The sequence below is a fragment of the Agelaius phoeniceus genome, chromosome 9, assembly GCF_051311805.1.
Source record: "Agelaius phoeniceus isolate bAgePho1 chromosome 9, bAgePho1.hap1, whole genome shotgun sequence".
NCBI classification, from domain to species: domain Eukaryota; kingdom Metazoa; phylum Chordata; class Aves; order Passeriformes; family Icteridae; genus Agelaius; species Agelaius phoeniceus.
In genome coordinates, this window is record NC_135273.1 from 34,280,675 (window position 1) to 34,308,222 (window position 27,548).

Consider the following 27,548-nt stretch of genomic DNA (forward strand, 5'->3'; position numbering starts at 1 on the left):
CAGATCACTGCCCTTACTACATAGGAAGCTTTGGTTTCTGCAGCTCTGTGGATTCTGAAATATAAAGAAACAGTAAAATACTAAGTTTCTTGACAAAAGGAGAAAAACATTAAATGTAATAGGAGTTCACAACTTGGTACAGTGAGCTCAGCACTATGAGGAATTCCTTCAGAAGTGAAAATTATTTGCAAGTATCTTCTACCCATCCAGTAACTCCAACACAGACACAGAGCTGTTGACACATTTTGGGTTTTTTAAAGAAAACTACAAAACAGCAAAAGTCTGGTGTAGCTTCCAATTTTGAATTTGGGATTGCTAAATTTAAACCCAGCAGCAGCCTTGTTACTGATCATTACATAAACCCAACTGCTCATCCCCCTGCACCACAGTTACTTTTGACCTAACTAGGCTTAAAGCACATTTCTTGGCCCCACTTTCTGCTGTCAGCCCACAAGGAAGCAAAGGAGGGATAACTGCTGTCACAAGGAATCAAATACCCACAAAGAGAGGGTTAAAAGGGATACAGGAATATTTGAGAAGAGAGAGCAGACAGGACACAGATTTGCAGCTTCTCTGTCCCATATTATTGTTTTGGTTTTTCCTGGGTAGATCAGGTCAGGGACATTTGGTCACACAAGGCCATGAGCTCTGTCCACAAACCCTCTTCACAATCACTGAAGTGCTGCTGAGCACACATACACATTTAGATTTAAAGGAAGGTTTAGGTTTAAAGATTTAGGTTTAAGAAAGCTCCCACTTGCCTGCATGTTCTTCCCACAACTCAGAAGATGCACTGGACAGAGGAGCAAAGGCTCACAACAACACAGATTTATTTACAAACAGGCAGAGCAGCAGGCAACAGAAAATGAAAACCAAGGACAAACTTCCTTTGCACAAAATGGAAACAATTCTCCCAGGAACATGCAAGAAGATAACAGAGGGAAAACAAAGAGGAGACTTTCAGAAATGTAGGTGATTTTTTTTTCCCTCTACACACTATTTTGGTGGCCTGTTTGAAACCCTCTGTGTAGCCCTGACACAGACATTGCAGACTCTGTAGCTCCTCCCACATTCTCTGTTTCCTTCAGGATCCAAAGAATCAGTCACAGTCAGAATCCATGCAGCATTGGTTTAGCTTTATGTGTCAAAATATGTCAGTGCAGCTGAGTCACAAATTGATCTTCTGTGCAATCACATTTTTTTTTCCTTTACATTCATCAATTAAACATGCATCCTATCCTCAGGGAAGTATTGCATTACACTTGCAACCAGTGCAGCAGCAGGGGGAGCATCACTGACCACAGTCCATTCATTTAATTCACCTCCAAATTTATTGTAAAATCTGTGAAGCATTGAACAAATACGTCCACTAGATAAGATGCAACATCAGAATCTCAATATTCTTTGAGCCAGGACAAGACAAAACTAAGCACACAAATCCTAAGAAACTGGTGATAAACTCATTTCTGGTGCAGAAGCTTAATTAAGATATTGTAAAAAGACAAATTTGGGTTGATTTTGTTTGTTTTGTTTTCACTCTCCCACGTACATTGGAGATGCATTGCAGGAAGTACAGAACTGAGTAGGCCGTGCCATGCCAAGACATAATTCCAGTGGGGAGCAGAAACACCAGACCCAAGTTACCAAAAACCCACAATCCTGGCTGGTCAAAACCAGCTGCTCCCCCAGTAAAAGCCACCTGTGAGCTGGTGTAGGCAAAGCTGTGTGGAATCCCCCCCAGCAAACCCCTGCTGCACACGCCTGCCAGGGCTGAGGTTACTTTGACCTCTCATTTCTACTTCTGTCCAACATTGTGCAATCTTTTTGCAACTGCAGTAATGAGGGCAGCTCCCTTCCCACTCCCATCTTCAGAAAGCATGAAAGTCACATCACACTGAGGGGCCAGCTCCTTCACTGTTTCCTGCAGGATCCTAGAAAAACTGAAAGGGAAGAGAGAGAAGAACAGAACATTTTAGCAGTTGCTTTCTGATCTTTTTGTATTCACCAACAAGCAAGGAACCTCAGCCATTGCTTTCTTTTGCTTTTTCTCCTATTCATGAAAGATGGAATCTGATTGTGTACAGATAATAAAAATCTGTAATTTTTATTTCTCCACTTGACTTTTGTTCAGCATGATGCCACACACTGCCCACATCTTCAGAGATAATGAAGGGGGTTCTCTTCTCCCAACTCAAAAGCATTACTGCTTCTAGGCCTTGCTCACAGAATACTGACCCAACTCCAAAAACTCAAACAGCTTTCCATCTGGGAGACTCAGATATTGTAGAAATCTACCAAAATACTGGGAAATAAGTATTAGGTTCATTCAACATCCCAGAGAAAAGAGCCTCCCAGTGGTAACTGGAGCTGACTTTACAATTTTTGATCCTCTGGCTAGGAAAGGGAAATGACAAAATGCAGTGAAATGTGTTAGATCCTTCCCCCCTCTCAAGTTTTTAATCATCTCAGCAGAAAGCTGGCACAGGTATGTTCTCACAGTGAAAACAAGCAAACAGCAGAGGGAAGTGGCACCAAGGCACTCACTGTGGATGGAGCTTGTAGAGCGTCCCATCCACTCCAACAGTGACCTGCAGGCGCTCCACAGCTCGGTTCTGCCTCTTCTTCTCCACAACAGCAGCCAGCCCTGCCCCACAGAGCCGGGCAGCCCTTGTGGACACAGCTGCACACACCTCCTTGACGATGATGCTGTCCTCACAGGTGCTGTCCAGCCCCAGCTGCTGCAGGATGCGCCGCACCTGCAGCAGGGCCAGCCGGTCACTGCAGGGACACACAGAGCAGCATTCAGGGACAGCCCCACAGCTCACACAGCTCTGGGCCAAAGGAAATGGGGCCACCTCAGCTCTAACAACCCCCAGTTCTCTCAAGGCTGGTTTCTGTCTGAATTCAGATGGAAAAGCTGCTCCTGCCATGCCCTTTGCCATGTTAGGCTGCATCTCCAGAAGGCACGAGCAGTAATTATCCACCTAACCCCAAAGCCATAGGGGAGCAGACCCAGATCAGCCACAGGACTGTTACTTTCCTGAGACCCTCCTTTCAAGGCTTTCCACAGCAGAAAGGGTTTCAAATAGCCTAGGGACCATTGTAATCATACAGATACATAGGTATGCACATATTCGTGTATCACTGACTTCTTGCTTTCTTAAATAAATGCTATTTTGTCACACAAGAAACACTTAGCTTGATGGCTAAGGCATCCAAGATAACCCAGTTGTGTGGACAGGAAATGATAATTCATATAATTACAACAATAATTCTATAACTTCCCCAGGTTCTTATTTTTAACATTTATTCTGGAGGTGGGGAATGCACAAAGAAAACTGTAATTGACTTAATCCACTTCTTGAAGGAAAGGGCTCCTCACACTTTCAAAAGACTGTGTTCTAGGTGTCCCAGAGGACTTTAAGGATTTAAACCATGTAAATCTAACAACTTTACCTCTCAATCTGAGACAGGAATTTTGTTTCAAATATGCCTCTTTTCCTGAGTGATTCCGAAATGTGTCCTCTGAACAGCAGTCCTTGTTTGGTTAAGTCAATCAAAATTTGCCTCACTATTTCACCTAGGTACATTCCACTGGTCATTTTTTCATACCTGTGGGGTCAAAAGAGGAATAAAAATGTTCATTTAAGGAGATAGCTCTGTTTAGCATGAGTGGTATGTACATGCCCTGTGAACTCAAAAAAAAATGGTCCAAGCTTGCAGAGCAATAGCCATGAAACTCCATTTTTCAATCATCAAAAATCTGTTGCAGAGACTTCAAGTGCAAATATTAATTACAATATATTTACCTATGCCAAAGGGTAACAGAAGTAGAAAAAAAACCTTTGCAATATTAAACAGAATATAGTGTTAAAGCCAGAGTCCACACTGAAGTGAAACTCCTGCCTGTCCCCCATGCATTCACCAGTGAGTCACATCTAATCAATGCTGTCTTTACCCAACAAGCTTGAGTCTGAAAACCACCCTAAAAGTAGGAACAAAGCATGACCTAGACTTTGTAGGGAAATCTTAAAAGCTGCACTGTTTGGTAATGCTTTAAGATGAAAACAGTGCTGTGGTAACAATGTACATATTTGGTTTTTTCTTTTTTTTTTTGATATCTAGGTTACTTACCAAGCAACAAAAGAAATGCAATATTAAAATTTCCTTTCTGATTATTCATTCATTAAGCACATTTAAAAAGCAGCCAGTGTCTCTTGAAGACTGACTTCATCAGGCTCTTGGCATCAGGACCACCACGTTTACCTCTGTTTCCCTGGGTTTAGGGAGCCTTCATCTACTTCTCTGTCATATTTTGTCCTGATGTGGTCAATGCAGCCATTGTCACCAAATGCTCCCCATTCTGTATTAATGCACATTTTTCCTTCATTCCCTTCCACTATTTCTATGTTTTTCATGTCCTCCATGTAGCAAACATTGGTGCCTGTTCCTAGAAGGAAAGAAATGACAAGACTTCAGCTGGAAAAGTGAAGCAGCGCCAGAAACTTATGGAAGATGATTGCAGTGCTCATCTTAAGTTCTCTTTGCCTCATCTCAAATTTGAAGGCCATTCTGTGATTCTATGCTTAGATATATTTCTGGATCAAAACTTGGAGGAACATATTGGGGGAATCATCTAAAAATCCCAACAAGAATTCATTCAGATTTTTAAAAACATTTGCTTGTTCCATGGTCTATGACCTGGCTACACAGTAACTATGCATGGATTTGTCAAAACAAGAATTCTTGCTCTATCTGCTTGTACTCTTTTACCCTGCATACACTTGTTAGGCACCATCAGAGAGGTGATCAAAAATCCAACAGGTTCAGGAACTTATCTGCTACAGATGTTGTTAAGTTTCCTTCTGAGTACCACACAAATCTGCCAAGAACCCCAAGTAACTAATATATCAATACATATATACATATACTAATATATCAATATATATACTAATATATCAATATATATATGAATATATCCATATATGTACATGAATATATCAATATATACTAATATATCAATATATATATACTAATATATCAAAACTCAGATAAAAGGTGCTGGTTTAGAGATGCCAAAGCCCAGCTTTACATAGGTGCTTCCTCCTCACAGTGGCCACTTGACCAGCACTGTACCTGCAATAAGGCCAATCTCACAGTTTGGATCCTCATAGCCACAAGTCATCATGGTCCCAACAGTGTCATTCACCACTGCTACAATGTCCAAGTCAAACTCCTAAAATACAAGTCACGATCAGCAGTGGAATGCCAGAGGAAGGGTGCATTAAATACACCAACATGAGCAGAAAGAAACAGCTCACATTTCTTCTCCTGATGGCCTCTCTTAGCATATCAACAACATCTTCCCCCTCACAGTCTGTTGCCTTGAATCCTTTTGTCCATCCCACAAGTGTTCCCTGAAACAGAAGAGAAAGAAAGCCATGAGTGAAGACAAAGAGCAGACTGTACATTGCAAGCATCAGCTTTTTCTTGCCTCCCACCCCAATGCTTTTTTTTTTTCCCAAATAACATATTTCCCTGGACAGGTTACTGTGGGTGTCTAGTGCAGGCTGTGCTTGTGTATCTTTGTTACTACCACTGCTGGTGGTAGTGGCTCCAAGTTTACTCAGCTTTTTGTCAAGGCATTGCACTCAGTACCTTCTAAAATTCATTTGGAAAATAACTTTGCTGTAAATCATCAAACACCCATCAAACATCAATGAATCTATTGTTAATTTTTGGGTCGTTTCCTGAAGGACATTTGATATGATCCCACAGCTCCAGGCAACACTAATTTATTTCTTTTCAGACAACAACCTGGCCTGACAGAAGTTGTTTTCCAGGTTACATGAAGTAATTAGCTTTACACTTCCTAAAGTGGCTCTGGACTGTCTGTCCAAAGGAAAAAAAAAAAACATAGAAGACAACTGGGAGAAAAAGCTGCTATAAGAAACACCCTCAAGCTCTAGAACAGTAGAAGACCAAACACACAGAGCAACATATCATGGGACACAGATGTGTCTCACTCAGTTTGCCATCAATACTGTGGAATTTGCTTCCTAATCATTTGTCAAGACCTAAATGCTAAGCTGTGGGTTCAGAAGGCACATCAATTCATGTTTCCACAAAAGGCCAAGTCCTATTGCTATACTCTCAATAATGAGCTGAAAATTGAGACAGAGCAGACTAACTTCCAGGTTTAGAAGCTGTTGTGAACCCCACCTGGACATAAAAACATTCAATAAAATAGCAGTCTCTCATTTCCCCAACATCTTACATATTTGACTAGAACTAAGCAGCACAACATCCCCTGCCTCTCTTGGAAATCCATAAATCTTTTCAGATAAGATAAAAGATATCTGTCAAAAAGCCAACTCCTCCAAATTGAGCAAGTAAGTTCAGGTCTGTCCACCACCACTCAGCAAAAAAAGCTAATGTGGTGCAGAAGTTACACAGTCAGAGCTGTGCAGCACAGCTTGGAAAACAACCTGGGATTGTAGCTGAGCAAGCAGAAGGAGCCATTTGTTATCTCTTGCCACTGAAGAGTTAAGGCAGCATAAGGAGATTCCTGGGTTATTAAAAATATGCACTTCATTTTGCTGTCATGAGGGTTTAATCTTTATAGAACAAAAACAAGCTCATGTCCACCACTTACCAGAGACAAGAAGTGAAAGTTCTGCCCCCATAAGCAGGTGGATAACACGGGATGGTAATTTTCTCATGAAACACAACTCATTTGCAAAGCAAAGTAATAAATTCTCCAAACCAACAAGTCAGCCTTGCCCAAAATGATGTCATTTACCAAGCAGATGCAGAGCTGCTGCAGCTCTTACCTTGTCAATGCTGGTTTGCCTGCAGGGGAAGGAGAAGGTGAAACCCAGAGGAAGCCGAGCACCTTTTATCCCCATATACTCCAGAAATTCTGCTATGCACTGGACAATATGGTCAAAGAGCTGGAAGGAAAGAAGAGGCATAGAAATATCACAAGTAACCCCATACAATGGACCTTGGCTGCATCAGTTAAAATTCATTTCAGATTACCTCTTCTCCTGTCCCTTGCATGATCTCCAAAGGAATGGCAAAGATTTTGTTATACATTTGCACTGATCTTCTTCTCCCGCTTTTGATTTTGACCAGCAGAACCCTGAAATTTGTGCCACCAAGGTCAAGGGCAAGGAACTTTCCTTTCTCTGAAGGAGAAGAAAGTCATTTCATTTTGGTGCTTCTCCTAGCACGTTTGCCAGTCAGAACAACATAACAATGACAGCACTCTGTTCCCTATGGCATTTATCCCATCAAGCCTACCAGCATGGGGCTGAAGATAACAGATAACACAGCAGGAAGCACCAGTTGGGCAACATAAATCCCCCTGGCCTGTGCCAAATTAATTAGCATACTCCTTCCCACCAAAAGCAGACAAGCAGCTTTCCTGCCCCACCTCCAGGTGTGTGGGAACTCAGCACATCGCTCCCGATGTCCAGAGATGCCAGGAGAACCCTTGGGGGTCTCGGAAATCCTGGAATGTTGCCAAGAGTGCTTGGTGGCTTGATTTTGATCCATCCACAGAAGTGACAGCAGTTTGAGGACATGAGAATCAGTTTAGAGCGAAGGGTGTAAAAGGGACACATTTATAGGGTGAAATATAAACTTTAAGGTTTTTGGTACAGGGGGGTTATGGAGACAAGATGGAGGGATCAGGGCGTGTCTCGTCCTTCTTCTTTCTTCTTCTTGTCCTCCATCTCCTGTGATGATGTTGGCATTGGGGATTGGTTTATGGTGAAGGTGCACTTGCCAACATGGGTGAAAAGTATTGGAAAATAAAGGTAAATATCATGTACGTAGATTTTAGTATAAAAAGACATGACCGCCCCGTGGGTGGTCAGAGAGTGCCCGTGGCTGCCTTGCAGGTCAGACCTCTGTTGGGCAGACAGAAAATTTTGTAGATAAGAAACAATAAACAATCTGAAGATTGAAAAGCTGAAGAATCCAGACTTGTCCTTTGAAACGCGTGCCACCCAAGAACCACCCTACCCGTGTCCGGGCAGAGACAGACAGCCGGACCCAACACAGGTGCCCATGAGCCAACCTCACCTGTTCCATCCGGCATCCCACACACGTACGTGGGCAGCATCTTCACCGTGGCCTGGGCTTGCGTCTCCCTCTTCAGCCCATACTCCAGCTCAGCCCTCATGCTGTCCCTTACCTCCTGCAGGATGCTGGGGGGCAGCAGGAAGGGGGCGAGGGCGGCGTCGAGGCGCCGGCGCTGGGCTGCCAGCCTGTGTGCCACCGCCGTGACCACGGCGGCCCCGCAGCCGCTGCCGCTCTGCGACAGCAGGAACCGCACGTCACACGTGGGCACCAGCCTCCTCACCACCTTGTGCAGGCGCTTGGCGTACCTGGCAGGGACACAGAGTTCCTCCTTGAGGCTCCCACAGGCCTTTGGGGCATGGTTTACTATTGGTGTCACCAATACTGTGTGCAGGATGTGCCTTGGCTTGTCTGACCCTGCTGCTGAACCAAATAGCAGCACTGTGGTGTTTTGTAGCTATGATATTTTCTGAAAAATCCTTTCCTTAGGATTGTTCCTCCTGAGAAGCTGAGAGGCCTCAGGAACAAAATGTAACCAATGGTTATCTGCTGCTGTGGAATGCAACAGGGGCATCTGGGATTGGGCTCATGTGGTTGTTTCTAATGAATGGCCAATCACAGTCAGCTGGCTCAGACTCTCTGTCTGACACACAAGCTTTTGTTATCATTCCATTCCTTTTCTATTCTTAGCCAGCCTTCTGATGAAATCCTTTCTTCTATTATTTTAGTATATTTTTAATATAATATAATATAATATAATATATATCATAAAATAATAAATCAGCCTTCTGAAACATGGAGTCAGATCCTCATCTCTTCCCTCATCCTGGGACCCCTGCGAACACAGTCACAGTGTTTCACCCCAGAGACACTTTTGCCTGGCTGGGTGTGTGGTGTTTCACCCCACAGACACTTTTGGCTGGCTGGGTGTGTGGTGTTTCACCCCACAGACACTTTTGGCTGGCTGAGTGCTGCAGCTGGGCACTTGGGGACAAGTCCAGGCCTGCAGGAGCTCTGGTGGTGCTGGGATGGAGCTTCCCCCCATAACAGGAGCTGCTCCTCAGGTTTCCCTCTGTGGAGAAGCTTTAAGGTGATGGTGAAGGAAAGGAGTCGGTTCTGATGGAGGGTTTGGATCCAGAGCTTTATTCTGGCCCACAGGCCTCTGAATCCAGCACCAGCTCCAACAGAACTCCCAAACCATGTCGTTGCTGCTCCTTTTAACCCCAGGGAGAGGGGCAGGGAAGGGGTAGGGAGCCACCAACCAGGTACAGGAGGGTAGGGACAAAGGACACTTGGATGGCCCAATGCCCCCCAAGGGGTAGAGGGCATCCTTTCAATCTGCCCAATCACTCGATGCCTTCTGGAATGCCAGGACTGACAGACAGTGCTGGGAGGGGAAAGGAGAGGAGACTGACACACCAGGGAGGGACCCGAGGTTCTGAGGTAAACCATGAAATCACTCCATGACAGTTTACTTCATCTCTGGCTGCAATCAGGCCTCCAGCCAGTTTGGGGGAATGGTTGGAGGAGGTTTCCAGTTTGGGAAAGCACAGGTGGAAAAACAGGGAAGTAGTAAAGGGAGAAAGAAAGAAAAGAAAAAACCCATAGTGAATTGCAAGTGTCCTAGGGGCCCAGGAGTCAGTTGAGAAATCAGCTGCATTTCCTCCAACACCATTATTCCAGGTGTCATGTCTTTCACAGAATTCACAGAATGATGAGGTTGGAAGAGACCTTAAAGATCATCAAGTCCAACCCAGCCCCAACCCCTCAACTAAACCCTGGCACCCAGTGCCAGATCCAGGCTTTGTTAAACACATCCAGGGATGGTGACTCCACTACATCCCTGGGCAGACCATCCCAGAACTTTATCACTCTTTCTATGAAAAATTTTTCCTAATATCCAACCTATATTTCCCTTGGTGTAGCTTGAGACTCTGTCCTCTGGTTCTGTCAGTGCTGCCTGGAGAAAGAGACCAATCTCACCTGAACCACCTTTCAGGGAGTTGTAGAGAGTGACAAGGTCACCCCTGAGTCTCCTTTTCTCCAGGCAAAACACCCTCAGCTCCCACCCCACTCCAAGTTCTAAAGCTCCTGGGACAGCTTTGCAATACCAAAGCCACTTAGACCTCACCCCAAAGCTGAAGCAAAACTGGCACTTCTCTGAACAGCCACATGTGCAGATGGAGGCTCTTAGCCATTATCAAATCCTCTTTGTTACTCACTTGGGGTGTGTTTTGTAGAGTCCCCCATCAATCCCCACGGTGGTTCTCATCCTCAGCAGCTTTTTGTTGTCCCTGAGGCGGGTCAGGATGGCTGCCAGGGCGGCAGCGCACAGGTTGGCCGAGCGGAAGGAGACGATGGTGCAGACGTGCTGAACAGCAACACAGTCCTCCTCAGAGGGAAACAGCTTCAGCTCTGTAAGGATCTCTCTTGTGTTGCTCAGGCCTTCCTTGTACCTATCCCCAAAACAAAAGAATACATCACCAAATGCAAAAACATACAAATCAATACCTTGGCTCAAAAAGAAATGAGAGGAGACCACGACACAACCCATCAGACAGCATCACAATTGATTCCCATAAACCAGCAATGTGCTTCCCACAGCATTCCCAGAAGTACCCAGGGGAGAGAGTTCAAATGCTGAACTTCCTGGGGTTCAGCATTTGGTGACACCAATCAATTAGTCAAGAAGAGAAAGGGATAAAACAGTCCAAAGAAAGAGAGCACAAGAACAGATATACAGCTTTACTCAGTACAACAAAGAAAATAATTCCTGGAGTGACAATGAGGACCAGGTTCCCAGTTTTCCATGCAGTCATCCATTAGCTGATTTATAATCTGTACTGCATCTCCACAGCCCCAGTATTCCCACATCAGAGAGGCTGAAAACTGCAGCAGTCATCCCACACACTCAGGTCTCCAGAGAGGTTATTTGAACAACCTGTGATGTTTACCAACACACGTGCTACTGTGGTACTTTGCTAAAACTATCTTACACCAATTCCCACTTACAGAAAGGTCAACTTTTCTCCTGGGCAAAAGCAAACTCAAGCTGAACTGTTCAGAATTGTTCCCAGCACTCACAGATTTTAACTACACTTTCATTATTGCTGCTGTGTAGTGAAAGACTTAACTTTGAGAGTGGCTACTCTCAAAGAGTGTATTACAAGTTCTTACTTTTCCATTGCAGACACGTGTTTCATTTCAATCTTGCCCTTAGTAAGCAGAGCTGTTGACACTTTTCCATTGAAGAGCAGACCTTCCTTTGTCATTTTAAGGAGAATGAGTCTCACAAGTTCCCCCAAATACAGGCTGCTGATCATCTTCTCAAACCTGGAATGGAGCACAGGAAGGAATCAGGAGGTGTTCACCAGCTCCTCTCTAGCCCTCCACAGCATCATAGCACAGCAACCACCTGGATTTAGCAACACATGGGCAGCTATAGCAGCAATCCCTTGGCCTGTTATATTGGAATTTACCAATATTGTGTACGGGATGTGCCTGGGCTTGTCTGGCCCTTGGCACTGAACCAAACAGCGGCACTGTGGTGTTTCACCCCAGAAACACTTTTGGCTGGCTGGGTGTGTGGTGTTTCACCCCACAGACACTTTTGGCTGGTTGGGTGTGTGGTGTTTCACCCCACAGATACTTTTGGCTGCTGGGTGTGTGGTGTTTCACTCCAAGGACACTTTTGGCTGCTGGGTGTGTGGTGTTTCACTCCAAGGACACTTTTGGCTGCTGGGTGTGTGGTGTTTCACTCCAAGGACACTTTTGGCTGCTGGGTGTGTGGTGTTTCACCCCACAGACACTTTTGGCTGGCTGGGTGTGTGGTGTTTCACCCCACAGACACTTTTGGCTGGCTGGGTGTGTGGTGTTTCACCCCACAGACACTTTTGCCTGGCTGGGTGCTGCAGTTGGCACTTGGGGACAAGTCCAGGCCTGCAGGAGCTCTGCTGGTGGTGGGATGGAGCTTCCCCCCATAACAGGAGCTGCTCCTCGGGTTTCCCTCTGTGGAGAAGCTTTAAGGTGATGGTGAAGGAAAGGAGTCGGTTCTGATGGAGGGTTTGGATCCAGAGCTTTATTCTGGCCCACAGGGCTCTGAATGCAGCACCAGCTCCAACAGAACTCCCAAACCATGTGGTTGGGTGCTCTTTTACCCTGGGGAGAAGGGCAGGGAAGGGGTAGGGAGCCACCAACCAGGTACAGGAGGGGAGGTCTCAAGGGACAAGGGACACTTGGATGGCCCAATGCCCCCCAGGGGTAGAGGGCATCCTTTGAATCTGCCAATCACTCAATGCCCTTCTGGAATGCCAGGACTGACAGGCAGTGCTGGGAGAGGTCAGGGTGGGGAAAGGAGAGGAGACTGACACACCTGGGAGGGAATCTTCAGGGGAAGAACTTGGGGTTCTGAGGTAAACCCTGAAATCACACCACAACAGCCCACAGCAGGGAGCTGTGAAAGGGACTCACCCTCTCCAGAAAGGAAAGATCTGGATTACACAGAACCAGCACCAACCAAGTCGTCTCAGGTTCACTTAACACAATTCCTGTTCCAAGGGGGCAAACACTGGAAAAGCACTCTGGGAACTCAGACAGGGAATCACTTACAGCTGTTTTCCAGGGTTGAGAGATCCCAGATCCAGCTCCCGATCGAACTCCGTGCGGAGATCATCCAAAGCACCGTCGTCCCCGAAGGCGCCCCACTCGGTGTTAATGCACATCCTGCCCTCGTCCCCCTCCACCAGGCTGATGTGCCTCATCTCCTCCATGTAGCAGGCGTTGGTGCCAGTCCCTGTGGGTATTGGACAAACCACTGTTTGTTCCATGTGTGCTTTTTTGTTTGGGAATAAGTCAGTATATTGCCTTTGGAAGAAAACACAAACACATAACCCTGTGGCACAGGATGCTCATATAGGCCACCTGCACCCGTGAAATCATCATTTCACAGTGAATGGAAAAAACCTGAAATTATTCTAAGGTTTGACTTGTTTAAAAACATTTTTTTCTCTTTCAAATGTACTTCTGTGTGCCCAATAAAAGGCATCATAGTGCATGAAATGGAGAAACTGTAGAAAGCATAGCTGGGACTAACTACCAGACGTGAGGGGAATTCAGCTTTCTCTGGACAGACACAGTAATTTTCTATACAGTCAGCAGAAAAGTTTAGTATGCTGGTCACAACTGAGCCCAGACAAAATGGGGACTGTGGTATTTGATGGCAATGTGATCAGCATAAAAACAGCTGCTTTACAGAAGGCAGCCAGGCTTGAAAATCCAACCATTGTTTTTTCCATTTTCTTTCTGCTCTTTCCTCTATTGTGAAATTCCTTCCTACTTCAAATTTGTAGTAATTCAACAATGAGAGGGAAAAAAACCTTTCATGGTGAACAGAAAAAATTACCAATTATGAGTCCAACTTCACAGCGCTGGTCATCATATCCACACGTCATCATGGTTCCCACCGTGTCATTGACCAGTGCCAAAACATCAACATCTATGTCCTAAGAGCATAGAGATGGGTGATTAGCAGGGAGAAAAGCTCAGAAAGCCTCCTCTGTGATAAAGCACCAGCATGCAGATATATTCCCTGGTTGCACTTTGAAGGCCTCATTCAGGAAAACTCCTTGGTTGGAAGACACTACTTCCTTTTACAACACTATTCCCACAGCCCTGTAAGGTTACAAATATCTCTGAATTCTCAAGTGTTTTGCCAGCCTCTTTGTTTGAAGGATTTGTTTTTCCCCAACCCACCTCATTTGCCAGAAAAGTGACACATTATTGGTGTGAGTGTTGTGATACTGTGCTTACAGGCTGTGTGAAAGGACAGCATCCTCTACCACCTGAGCAGAGCCCACCAGGTGGTTCAGAAACACACAGAAATGCAGCTACAGCTGTGCAGCAATACCACACTCAAGCAAAAAGTCCTTCCACTGAGGCTGTGCAGTTTCCTCTTTGCTATGAACTCATCAAGATATGGAAAGATGCTTTGTTTTTCTTGGCTGGTGTTACCAAACATGAAAAGCAAGGCTTTCCAAAATATTAAAACAGTGTTATTGAAAGGCTGTATGCTAGTTCAAGGGCAGATTTAATCATGTCTTACTGCTGACCTTAAAAATTGGCATCAATGGCTCCATCGTACAGACTGAAGGGGACGGGCAAGCCCTGGTGGGGTTGTGTGTGCCAATCTGAGATGGCAGTTTCCTCCTACCAACCCTCATCCCATGGGCCAGGCTGTGAAACACAGTGTGTGAAATTATTGAGTGTTTTATACCTCACTGTTCCAGATTGCAATGCAAGATGTTTTCCATTCCCATCTGTATGGCAGATTATCTTTTGTCAAGTGGGCAGTTTGCCTGATCTCTCTCTTTGAGTGACCACATTCACACCTCCCTGGGAGGGGACATCTGCTGATAACAGCTATTGAATGTCCCTGCATGGCTGATAAGAACTACAGCATCCCATTGGAAGATGTGAGCCCAGAGGGAGGAGCCAAGCATTGCTACCCAGATATAATCCAGAGGTTTTGAGACACCAGCACGGCTTTCTCCATGGGATTCCCCAGAGGAACAGCAGCTGCCTCTCCTTCCACTGGATCTTCAGAGGAAGAACACATCCTTCTCTACAGGACCCCCCTTGCTCCAACAGAACCACCCCTGGCACTGCAGGAGGGCTGAGCCACAATTCCAGTGGGACTGCCGCCAACACCCTGACCCACAGGGTGTCAGGCTGGGTTCTGACTCTGTCAGTGTTGTTCTAGTGTACTGCATTGTTTATTGTATTATTGTATCTTTTTTTTTTTTCCTTCCCTATTAAAGAACTGTTATTTCCTGTTCCCATATTTTTGCCCGAGAGCCCCTTAATTTAAAATTCACAGCAATTTGGAGGGGCGGGGAGGGTTCACATTCTCCATTTCAGGGGAGGCTCCTGCCTTCCTTAGCAGACTCCTGCCTTTCCAAACCAAGACACCACCCTGCAGTTTCACCAGAGGCTCCCTTGGGCTGAGACAGTGGGGCCATTCTGGTGAGGTGTCACAGCCTGGGCTCAGAGTGCAGCTGCCCTTGTGTTACCTGGGCAGTCTGAATTACAGCTGTGAGAGAGACACAGATCTGCCAGATGTGCAGGCATGCTGGGCACTTGCTACTGCCCATCCCTGAAGGATTCTGACAGCTCCCAAAGGAGCCCACACACCAAGAGATGGATTCCCAGGAGGACATTCTCTGCTCCTGCAGGTCCAAGACTTGCCTGGTGCTTCTGGAGGGCCCTGTGCAGGGAGCTGACCACGTCTGTGCCCTGGACTCCTCGGACCCTGAAGTGCTTTGTCCACTCAAGGAGAACCCCCTGAAAAGAAACAGTGCAGTGACCCAAAAGCACACAAAGTTTAGTACACAAACCACAAAGCCAGTCAAGACTGAAGTGTGTGGAGAAGTCCATGATTAAAACTCAGCCAAAATAAGTCAGAGTAGAACATCTTACCTTGGGGTGCCTATCAGTACCTATAGGAATGTGCCCCCCTGTTGAGGAGTGACAAAACTCTCCTTTGTCCCCTCAAAAAGGAAATAAGCCCAGAAGTTTCTCTCCTCAATCAGGTTAAAAGCCACCTCATAGGACCTGGGGGACTTCACCTCAAACTAAGGAGAGCCAATTGGACAGGAGCCAAAAAATCCCACCTGGGAAATTCACTAGAAAAAGAAGAGAACAAAGAAACTAATGGCTTTTGTGAGGTGTTTTACCAGGAGCAAGAACCTCCTGCACCTGGCTTGGTTTTTCTCTTTACAGAGTTTTGTTATTTTGCCTTTTATTCAACCTTTTTGTTTCCAACACTGCAACAGAAGCCATCTTGCTGATTTTATGCCTCCAAAGGTAGCTGAGCTATCTTGGGTGAGTAACAGATCCCCAAGAGCTCATGGGACCTGGCTCAAAGAGGCTCCTATTACTGTACCAATGTGTAAGTCAAGTTACATCTTACCTTGGGGTGCCTGTCAGTACCAGCACAGCCAAAAAGGTACAGTCATAAAGTCCCAATTCTGTAAATGAGTCTCCCTGTGCTTCATTTAAAGCACATGTGGCTTTCCTATGCTGATCACAGTCTAATAGCATTAAGCAAAAAGTGTTTGCAGGACTGGAGCCCAAAACACAGACTCCTAGAAATAAGAGAGGCTAGAATGAGAGAACACAAAATAATTGCAACCAGCCCTTTGTTTCCCCAAGAGGTGTCTCAAGCTGCTCAGCTACAGGTATTTCCTATTCAGAATCAACTGTAAAAAATAAAAAATTTTAAAAAACCCAAAAACTAAGAGTGATTAAAACAATAAAAATATTTCAAGACACAGAAGTGCACATCTGTTTCTAACAGTGTTAATACAGGGGCACATGGTTCCTGTGGAATTGGGTACTGACTGAGCAACAGAATAGCTTTTGATTAAAGATGGTGATGCCTTGAGATGAGAAATGAATCACTGAAGGATAGTCAGGTTGAGTTAAATACTAAAAGTCATCCATGCCTTCTTCAGAGAGCTATGCAAACATGACCCCAGATAAAAGCCACAGGGCAGCACCTGCACTCAACAGCTGCTCCAGACTCTGCAAGGAGCTCAGCTTGACAAGAGCATTTCTTATGCATCTCACCTCATCCAGCTTGGTCTGTTTGCATGGAAAAGAAAACGTAAAGCCAAGAGGCAACTTCTTCTGCTTCAGGTTTTTGGTCTCCATGAAGTCTGACAGACAGTCAGCAATGTAATCAAAGAGCTGCACAAGAAGAGAGGAGAGTTGGGCAGTGTCCCACAGGCAGGCACAGCAGCAGCAGCACAGTGTGGTGTTTGTGAGGGCTTCTAGGACGAGGTGAGAGATGAGAATCTGACTCTATGATCTCAGAAGGCTGATATTATATTATATTATATTATATTATATTATATTATATTATATTATATTATATTATATTATATTATATTATATTATATTATATTATATTATATTATATTATATTATATTATGCTATACTAAAACTATCCCAAAAATAAAGAAAGGATATATCAGAAGGTTTAATAAGAATGATAATGAAAGCTCATGACTGATTCCTCAGAGTCCAACACAGCTGACAGTGATTGGTTATTAAGTTAAAATAATTCACATGTTTGTATAAACAATCTCTAGACCACATTCCAGAGCAGCAAAACATGGAGAAGTTGAGGCTTCTCATCTTCCCAGGAGAAGAAATCCTGGTGAAGAGGATTTTTCCCAAAATATGACAGTGACAGCAGCAGCATCAGTGCCTACCTCAGCTCCATTGCCCTGGGTGACCTCCTTGGGTGTGGGGTAGAACTTGCTCTCCAGCTGGCTGCTCTGCTTCCCATCATCAAACACCTTCACCTGGTGGGCACGGAACTGGGAGCCCCCCAGGTCCACAGCAAGGAACTCCCCCTTCTCTGCAACACAGGGGACCACATCACTGGGCATGGCCACAAACCCTGGCTGCTGAGAATTTGAGACTTTGTGTGCTGACAAGCACTGACCCCAAAAGAACACTACATTTAACCTATGGCTGTATAGAGAAGACTTCCAAAATAAAATGATAGGACTGAAATCATTGGTGTGTAGTTTGAATAGAAATGTGTAATATCACATAGTAGAAAACTTAGAGTTTAAAGTTTTAGAATATAGTAAGATATATAAAACAAGATAGAATATATATAAAACAAGATAGAATATGCATAAAACAAGATAGAAGTTTTAAAACAGAAGCTAGGCCTTCTTCTTCACAAGTTTAAGCAGTATTGTGTAATTAGAAAAAAAAGTCCACATTGCGGGCCACATAAGTTAGTTATTAAGTTAAAAGTAAAAATAATTGAAGTGTCATTTCTTAATTAGACAGTTTATCCTTAAAAAGCCTTGTAAAGAGAGAGATAGGTCTCCATTTTTGAATAGAAGTGTGTAATATCACATAGTCAAAAACAGAGCTTGAAGTTTTAGAATATAGTAAGATATATAAATAGAAGTTTTAAAACAGAAGCTAGCCCTTCTTCTTTACAAGTTTAGGTAGTATTATGTAATTAGATAAAAAACTCCACATTGCAGGCCACAGATAGTTTTTAAGTTAAAAGTAAAAATAATTGTAGTGCCATTTTTTAATTAGACAGTTTATCCTTAAAAAGCCTTGTGAAGAGAGACATAGGTCTCCATTTTTTAATAGAAGTATGTAATATCACATAGTCAAAAACAGAGCTTGAAGTTTTAGAATATAGTAAGATAGAATATACATAAAACAAGATAGAAGTTTTAAAACAGAAGCTAGGCCTTCTTCTTTACAAGTTTAAGTAGTATTATGTAATTAGACAAAAAACTCCACATTGCAGGCCACAGATAGTTAGTTTTTAAGTTAAAAGTAAAAACAATTGTAGTGCCATTTTTTAATTAGACAGTTTATCCTTAAAAAGCCTTTAAAGAGAGACATAGGTCTCCATTTAGATAGGTCTCCATTTTTCAGTTTATTAGAGTGAAGTGCTGGAGAACTCACATCTTATAAAACTGCAATATAAATAAGAACTAACAAACATCTGAATCTGAACAAGAAATACCATCTCACACATTTAATCCTGACCCTAACAAAAAAAAGCAAAGGCTCAACAAGGGGCCTCTGCTGCCCCATGATGGCAGATCCTGATCCTGGATGGGCCTGGGAGCATCAGAAGGACTGAGAGCTGGAAACCCTCAGCAAGGCTATCAGGTCTCTCCTTTCAGCCTGCTATGTAATAGTTAATTCAAATTTATTTGGCAGTTTGGGGTGTTCACCCTGCTCCTTCCACAGCAGCACACTTGCAGGCTGCAGAAGGATGAGCTTTGCAGCAGGAAAGGCCCTAAGCAGCTGCAAACCAACCAAGGGGCTGCAAAACCATCACCTGAAATGTGGCACAAGCAGAATGTGAGGTCATTGCCTGTATCCAGTAGAGGATGCAGGACTTGCAGACATATGTTAAGACTCAGCTCTAGTGCAGAAGTCAGGTTCCAAGTGGGAAAAAGCCAATTTGCCAGCAAAGTTAACCAACACAGTCCTTTTCCTTTTCTTTTGGTGTTTCTGTGAAAGTACCATTTGTTTCAGAGGCTTGCTCAGACACACACATCTCCAGCAGCAAACCTCAGATGGGAGGACAGCGTGGCCTCACTGCTACAATAAAATTTGTTTATCCCTCACACAGGAAAATGCCCTTCCCAAAAGGAAAATACAGTGGGGTATGTGCCTAGCCCTGCATGATCTTTGTTCCACAGTCCAAACATGATTAAATCTGGTCCTGAAAGGGAAGGAAGCAGGAAATTCTACCTGTAATACCATGGTCTGCTATCAAAGGTGAGGAGGCAGATTGGGTTACTCAGTAAACTGTGACATTAGTCAGACTGTTAATCCCTAAACTTGAAAGATGCTCTATATGAGTCATTTCAGTCAGTAACACTGAGGGCAGCAAAAAAACCCTCTAAGATAATAATAATAATAGTAATAAAAGAAGAAGGAGGAGGAGAAGAAGGAGAAGAAGAAGGAGAAGAAGGAGAAGAAGGAGAAGAAAGAAGGAGAAGAAGGAGAAGAAGGAGAAGAAGGAGAAGAAGGAGAAGAAGGAGAAGAAGGAGAAGAAGGAGAAGAAGGAGAAGAAGGAGAAGAAGGAGAAGAAGGAGAAGAAGGAGAAGAAGGAGAAGTCAATAATAATAATAATAATAATAATAATAATAAATAATGGGGGAATAACCATCCAAGTTTGAGCTGTTTAAACCTGCTGGAAGTTTTAACCAGTCTGGCAGCAAAATAACCAACCAGGATTTTTCCAGAGGGCAAAAATAGAAAAATCAATGTGATACTTGGAGTGGGCAGTGTGTCAATAGGATATAGCCCAGCTTGATGCTGCAGCATGTCCTTGGCACACAGGAAAGGCCACACAGGCCAGGAGAGCACCATCCAACCTTGGCCTTGGGGGACACCAGCTCTTGCTGATGACACCACATGCAATTTTCCAGGTCTCCTGGGCTCAGGGGCTCCCTGCTGTTCCAGAACAGCATCTGAGACCTGTGAGACCTCAGGAGCAGTGACTGACACTGAGACTGCAAGGGTTAAAAAAGTACTTGTTTCTCTTTGACAAAGCTAGCAGCAAAGGAAGAGTGCCCCCTTCCATCCACTCAGCTTGTGTATAATTTCTCTCAGACATGCCTCATTTCAAGGAACTTGCCTTCAAATACCTTTTTTATGCCATGAAAGCTGTTATTCCTCATTTAATTGCAGGGAAATTACCATCAGAGGGAACAAAGTCATGTGGAAAGGTACAAAGCTAACATTTCAATTTTCTGCACAGCTAGTTTACACCAAGTCCTGATCTTGGTGAGACACAGAATCCTGAACAAATTAACTTGGTTAAACGTGAGGAAAATGCCATTTTCTGTCAGGCTGCTCTGCCAGGAGCCAGCTGAGGAGTTTTATTCTGGATGTGCATGCTTCTCCAAACAAGATGAGCTTGGAGTTCCTATCTCATGTCACATCCTCCCAGAGGACACCACTGCACTTTCTCTGTTCAAGTCTCAGCTGAAGAAGCAGAGCAGTTTCCTGGTAGACCCAAACCAGGAGCAGATTTTCCCAGTGGAGAAGGCAAGGAAGGAAGGGCAGAAGGGATCATTTTTTGGGGAATTAGCAGAAGCAGTGCAGAATTTGTGGATCCCAGCTCTGAGGATGCCAGGCTGCTGTCCCTTGGCAGTGAAACACACAGTCCTGAAAAAATAAACTTGGTTAAACCTGGGGAAAATGTCATTTTCTCTCAGGCTGCACTGCCAGGAGCCAGCTGAGGAGTTTTATTCTGGATGTGCATGCTTCTCCAAACAAGATGAGCTTGGAGTTCCTATCTCATGTCATATCCTCCCAAAGGACACCACTGCACTTTCTCTGTTCAAGTCTCAGCTGAAGAAGCAGAGCAGCTCCTGGTAGACCCCATCCAGGAGCAGATTTTCCCAATGGAGAAGGCAAGGAAGGGATCACTTTTTGGGGAATTAGCAGAAGCAGTGCAGACTTTGTGGATCCCAGCTCTGAGGATGCCAGGCTGCTGTTCCTTGGCAGGTTGAGGGGTTTCACTGCAGCATCCTGCCCTCCCCGCAGCTCCAAGGCCAGGCCGCACATGGCAGAGCCCCAGCAGAGTGCACTGCAGGCTCTGGGCTGTAGAGGCTGCCCTTGCCATGTCCAGCCACAGCTCCTGCACCACGGCCCGCACTACAACAGACGGGAGAAGCTGCTCCTGAGCGCTTCCCGGGTCCTCTCCTCAAACAAGCAGCTCTAGGTCAAAATCCACCAGGTGCAAGGAAAAAAACACTCTGCCAGTGTAGGAGCTATGGGGTAGGACGGTCAGGATGGACAGAGATGAGAGATCTCTGCAGCCAGGTCAGGAACTTGGGGTTTATTGCAAAGGGCCTGGGTGCAGGGCCCTGCTGGGAGCTGCCAGGCACAGCTCAGAGCAGGACTGAGAGAAGAGAGGGGCAGAGAGGATGAGAGGGTGAGAGAGTAAAAGGGGTAAGAGAGTAAAAGGGCAAGAGCATAAAAGGGGTAAGAGAGCAAAGTTCCCGTTACAATAATAAATCTTCTGTGTTGAATATTCTAATTTTCACTAACCAATCTAGTACAATATACAAATCCTATAGCATTTACATACAGCCTATAAGAATCACTACATTACCATACTGGGTTACATTTAAACCCTAAAAACTCCTCTTTGGACCCCTTCTGCCAAGCTGTAGGGTCTGCTCTGACCCTTGTACCTGTCTGCAAGCAGAGGGTGTTGTTTCATCAAAAGGGGATTATTTTCAGTTTGGCTACATCGTTGTTTTCCAGTTGTTCAGTAACTAAGGTATCTCAAAGCTTGCTTTCATTTCAATCTCACTTACAGTTTCTATATTCTCAAAATCTTTTGCCAGGCAATCATATTTATAAGGCTTTCCTGTTTCATCTTCCCCAACATGCCAGCACTCCCCCAGGCTCAGTATCAATACCCACACGTGCTTTCTCAATTAATAACCCCGAGTCTGTGGCTGCCCTGTGTGTCTGGGGTGCTGTGCTGGGGTGCTGGCAGCAGCTCCCCTTGTGAAGCAGCAGTGCTGAGCAGGGACTCACCTGAGCCATCGGGCAGCGAGCGCACGAACGAGGGCAGCATCTTCACTGCTGCCGTGGGGTTGGTGTCCCTGGCCAGCCCCTTCAGCATCTCAGCCTGGAAACGAGCTCTCACATCCTGCAGGACATCATCAGAGAGGCGCAGCTGGTGCAGGAACCTGTCCACCTGCAGAGAGGGAAGGTGGCACTCAGCCATGCAGGCTCCTTGCGCTGCTCGTTCGCTTCATTTTCTGTCACTGACATATTTTATTAAAATCCTTTTGCCAGGATTTTTCTCCTGAGAAGCCTCAGAAAAGAAATGTAAAGAATAATTATCTGATTGCTTGGAATGTGGTTTGGAGGTTGCTCACCAACAGGTGCATGTTTGATTGGTTCCATGTGAATTGTTTTTACTTAATGACCAATCCCAGTCCAGCTGTGTCAGACACTCTGGTCTGTCAGGGATTCTTATTATTCATTCTTGTCTAACCTTCTGATGTCTCCTTTCTCTTTCTTTAGTATAGTTTTAGTAGATCATTTTCTTTTTATATAATATCATAAAATAATAAATCAGCCTTCTGAAACATGGAGTCAAGATTCTCATCTCTTCCCTCATCCTGGGGACCCTCAAACACCACCACACATTTTCGACCTCAGCGACAAAGTTCTCACGACTGTCAGTGCAAGCAAGCTCCAGGTCATCATCAGGACATTCACTCTTCTCAAAAAACTTTGCTTTGGAAATGTTTAGTGCAGCCTTGGTGAATCACTGCCCAAAAGCTGCCCATCTTCTCTGATGGCTCAGTAACTTGACAATCTATGTAAGTCATGAGATTTGCCTGAGACCCTGACAAGCTGTTTTCACACCATCCTCTCCTGCTAGAGATGTAATGAGCTAGAACTGCAAAGTGTGTCAATCTGGTGAGAGTTTGACCTCTCTGAGGCAGCTCCAGAAAATGCCAGCAGTACCCAAGCATGTCAGCCACAACCCCAAAACATCTATTCAGCTACTGCTTCACTCCACAGACAATTAACTTTGTTGGCATGCCAGGCTGGAACTCAAAGCCTTTTTCCCACTCCAGCTCTGCTCTCCATTCTCTTGTGATTCTAGGATTACATCTAAAACACATTTTTTGGGTGCAATCAATACCCTTTGTTAAAGGTCTGTAACTCACAGAATACATCAAAATAGAAGGCAGTTGAATAGAAAAGAATAGAAAAGAACCTGGCAGAGAAGTTAATCAGTGTTTATGGACAGCTTCATCAGGTTTTTTTTTTCCTTAAGGACCACACACTGCTGGGACTGACACATACCTGCAGGGCTATAAGCAGTGTGGCCTAGAAACTACACAGCTGGGTACAACAAAGGATTAACACAGGGAAAAAAAAAAGAATTTGTCAACATCCAGAAGCTTTTCCACTGGGGAACCAGAGTTTGGTGCTGCATGAACACGATGCAGGGATAATAAATGTGTCCACTGAAGGGTCATTGGTGTTTGCTGGTCCCCAGCACACAGGACTTGGGGCCAGAGAAGTGGGACAGCTGCCAGTGCTTTGCTGCTACAGACACTCAGCTCTTGCACCTTGGGCTGTGCTGTTGTGGTGCTGCATCTGTTCAGAGCATTTCATCAGTGCCATTTACACAGGGAGGTCTGGGGGGCTGGAAGGACACAAAGTCCCACCATGGTTGGATTTAAAAGGCTGCATTTGTTTAAACAGAGGGCAATGCAGGTTGTAGATAAGTTGGTCTCTGCTGCAGTTTGGACTATTTTACTACCTGTTTTAATGAGATACAAACTAATTACCTATTCACAGTCCCATTTTAAACTGATGGTCAGCAATGACCCACCAGAAAGAGCCAGGATCCTGAAAGTCACTCCAGCACTCACTTAACACACACAGAAAGAGAGGAAAAAGTGTTAAATTACAACATACAATTGTCCCAGAGCAGCAGCTGCCTTTGGATACAGCTGTGCCTTGAAAAGGCTGTTATTCAGATTTGTATTTGTAGCCCTTGTTTGTGCAAGTGCTTGATTTTCTCCAAGGGTTTTTTGAAGCTCCACCACTGTGTAGGATGCATCATCTTAGCCTATGCACCTGTACTGGTTTTTTGGAGAAAATACAGTGACTGGAGACATGCAGCATTCATGAATTCTGACACAGACCCAAATAGCCTTGTGACAGAAACCCCTGTGGGGGGAAAACCTCTCATGGTAATAAAAATTACCATGTCTGTTTGCAGAGAACATGCACCAGCTCCCTGCTGCCCAGACACTGCATTCCCCACCCTGTTTACCTACAAACCAGAGGAGCAGACAGTCCTTTCCAAGGAACCAGATAAGGCAGAGCCCAGGAAATCCTGCTGGCTCTCCAGCCTGATTTACAGCCTGAGCAAGGCCCTGCTCTCATAACCATTTACTGGTAAACACAGCAATGGCCAGGCTGTGCTAAACCAAACTGGTTACCCCCCTCCCATGGCACAGGAGCAGGGCCTTGCCTCATTTATGGAAACAGCTCTGTTTTCATGGCAGGCAGGCTCTTGGCTTTGCCACCACAGAGTAAATAAGCCTGGGGAGGGAAAGGTGGGAGGACATTCCTTCTTTCTAATAAGGGAGTAATCAGCTCTATTCTGTAAATCCTACGCTAGGCTACCTGTAAGAGAAGTCTGAGGAGCATGTGGTTTCTTGCCTTCAGGAAGGGCTAGTTTGCACCTTACAGAAAGACTTTTTGATTTTTTTTAATGCAGCCTTGATTTTTTTTTTTTTTTTTGGCCAGAATTCCTCTGCTTTGTTTGCCAGAGCAGCAAAATTCTGTTTGCCAGAATTCCTCTGCTCCCTCATCTCCACTGTCCTCACTCAACTGCAAGCTGGATGTTTCCCTGCAGAGCCCACTACACCCAAGCACTGCTCCACAAGGTGTTTCTCTTTCTTAGTAAAAAGAATGAAGAAATAGTTCTGTCTAGATAAGAGAGAGCTCCTCACAGAGGGGAGGGGCAGTGAGGCCTTTTTCTGATCACATTAAATCCTAGGGATAAAAGGGCTAGGACTGAGTCAGGGACATCTGGTTGTTGAGATACCAGTACCTCTCTCAGAATGCCCCTCTCCAAAACAGAATTAATGGAACAAGTCCTCCTTGGAACGAGCCACTCCATGTCTTGGGCACAGACAGGAGAACCTGGAGCTGCTCCCTTTGCTGATGAGCTCAGTGATGGAAGCAGATCCAAGCACCAGGACCTTGGATCTCCCACCACATCCACAGACAGCCCCACCTCCCACCTTTGCAGCCCCTGGCTGGGAAACCAGAGGATGGAGCCTGGCAGCACTCAGTGAAGACCCCAGGAATACAGAGCACCTGCAGGGGACATGTCCACAAAGCAGAGGACCTGTGACCCATGAAGCTTATGGGTCTCACATGGTCTCATGATGGACATAAGCCAAAAAACCCATTTCAGCAGGGCATGGAAGTAGATTAGGGAAGAGCAACCATTAGGCAGCTCACTCCCAGTACTGACAGCCCCAGATCTGAGCCATCTCAAGCTTTTCCAACTGTAATTAAAGGTCACACCTATAAACATCAGAGTGATTAGCCAGTTTTGGATAACCAGAGAGGAGGCACAGGAACTCCAACACCAGTTGGAAATCTCTCCTGAATCTCAGGAGACCCAGACCAAAGACCACAGGGGTTTTCCCTGTCCCTGCTACGTGACTGACTCCTGATTCCTGCTCAGCTTGAGAAATCCCATCACTCATGATACATTTGCAAGGCAACTCTGCCAGAGCCATCCTTTCTGTCCTCTGGGCTCTTCCACACCATGCCAAATAAAGCTGAAGCACTTTCCCCTAGTGCAGAGAATTTGCTCCATTATTGGGAGAGCACTTACAACTGTGCAGGGAAAACCACTAACCAGACCTATTTTCACACTCACCAGGTGGTTTAAGGTCTAAACACCTCCTACCCCATCTGGCTGAATGGTTTTAGTGGATAATGCCATTATATGGTCTGCATTACTCACTGCAGACCCCTCTGTATCTGGGTAATACAGCTCTTAAAATAGCAACCAGCCAATGCTGCAACTTACCTTTTTTATTTGATCCTCTTTTAGCTTTGTGAAATGGAAAGCTAGCAAGTGGACAGCAAACATTTTCCTGAAGCAGATGGATGAGTCAGTAGTGACAGAGCTGCTGTGAGTAACTCCAAAGCCACAGATCTTTATTCACGAAACTGGAGCTAGAGAAACTTCAGCAGAGGCATTTTCCCCCCGTGTGGAATAGCAGAGTTCCTGGGAAATTGAGTCCAGAAATAAATCCATCCAATGTGATCGGGTCAGTGATTAAACTTCTGCCTCTTTGTAGCACACCCCCCCACATCACCCCGAAGTCCCTCCCTCCCTCCCCAGCCACACACTTCATTGTGCCAGAGCAGGCACCTGGAGAGCTGCCAAGCTCAAGGGGAGAAAAATCGATTTTGTTGCTGCCCCACTTGGGAATTGTTACCACTTCTCAAAGCAGTTGCTACGCAGCCTGCCCCGCTTGGTGCTTCATCCCAGGGGCTGACAGGCTCCACCACGGCCGGGGGCTGCAGGGAATCTGGGAAGCTGAACGGATTTAGGAGACTTCTTCCCTCTGCTCAGCTCTTCTGCATGGATTAACTTCACTCTAGCTCTGCACAGTGCACCCTTCTCTGCAGCTTTGTACCAATTAAGCTTCAGCTGTGTAAAGAGCAGAGACACACGGACCCCTGCCCCCAGCTGGAATGCTTCTTGTGCAATTCCCAGCAGGGAGGTTTTGGGCTGGTTCTTCTCCCTTCTCCCAAAGCTCCAGACCACTGAAGCTCCTCAGTACTGCAAAACCTGGGGAGAGAACAGATTTAGCTGGCAGGCAGCAGTGTGGGTATCACACTGCCCCACTGGAAGGATGCAAGAGCAGCTTCCTTACACCATCACATTCTGACACAGCCTTTAACCATCAACTCTCAAATTCATTCTGAATAAACCAGTGGTTCCAGGATTGTGTCAGTGTATCAAGTGATATGGACTGTGGAAACATCATCCCAAGGAAACAGTGAAATGCTGACACAAAGGAGAGGAAGAAAAAAAAAAAAAGGCATTCTCATGGGGTAATTAGAGGCTCACTCTCAAACTACACCTACACAGAATGTGTTTCCCCCCAGTTACTGTTCAGCTGAACTGAGCACAGCTACTGCAGACAATTGTCACCCTGAATTTTGCAGAACAAGGTAACAATTAAAAATTATTTTGATAGATTAGAAAAACAGCAGGGGGAGAAGAGGAAAGGGGGAGGGGAGTACCAAGTAATGTGAGGAAACAGAATTAGTGAGTAGTGGGAATTGTCTAGAGATCCAG

The 27,548-nt window shown here is 45.1% G+C and overlaps 1 protein-coding gene across 3 annotated transcripts; it reads right to left on the reverse strand.

The window, feature by feature from the left end:
* Window positions 1–813: 813 nt before the first annotated feature.
* Window positions 814–27,030, reverse strand: LOC129122905 (hexokinase HKDC1-like). 3 transcript variants are annotated; one of them, XM_077183522.1, is made up of 19 exons: window positions 26,680–27,030; window positions 26,265–26,465; window positions 22,211–22,373; window positions 17,362–17,510; window positions 16,714–16,833; window positions 15,331–15,426; window positions 13,490–13,589; window positions 12,697–12,880; window positions 11,266–11,421; window positions 10,311–10,544; window positions 8,092–8,396; window positions 7,042–7,190; window positions 6,834–6,953; window positions 5,322–5,417; window positions 5,137–5,236; window positions 4,267–4,450; window positions 3,457–3,612; window positions 2,545–2,778; window positions 814–1,940 (listed from the first exon to the last, which is right to left on the reverse strand). In XM_077183522.1, exons 2-19 carry the CDS (start codon window positions 26,325–26,327, stop codon window positions 1,796–1,798), a joined length of 2,754 nt encoding a protein of 917 aa, XP_077039637.1. In that variant the 5' UTR covers window positions 26,328–26,465; window positions 26,680–27,030; the 3' UTR covers window positions 814–1,795. The 3 variants fall into 3 exon arrangements, with proteins under 3 accessions (XP_077039637.1, XP_054492963.2, XP_077039638.1); XM_054636988.2 differs by lacking the exon at window positions 26,680–27,030 and having other exon boundaries at window positions 26,265–26,545; XM_077183523.1 differs by lacking the exons at window positions 16,714–16,833; window positions 17,362–17,510; window positions 22,211–22,373; window positions 26,680–27,030 and having other exon boundaries at window positions 26,265–26,545.
* Window positions 27,031–27,548: the final 518 nt, after the last annotated feature.

Excerpts from the sequence above, each read along its gene's own strand:
- LOC129122905 (XM_077183522.1), bottom strand. The coding sequence starts at position 26,327 with ATGTTTGCTGTCCACTTGCTAGCTTTCCATTTCACAAAGCTAAAAGAG. Across the intron at positions 16,834-17,361 it reads CCCAGGGCAATGGAGCTGAG|CTCTTTGATTACATTGCTGA; the intron begins GTAGGCACTGAT and ends CTTCTTGTGCAG. Across the intron at positions 11,422-12,696 it reads CTCAACCCTGGAAAACAGCT|GTTTGAGAAGATGATCAGCA; the intron begins GTAAGTGATTCC and ends GCTCCATTCCAG.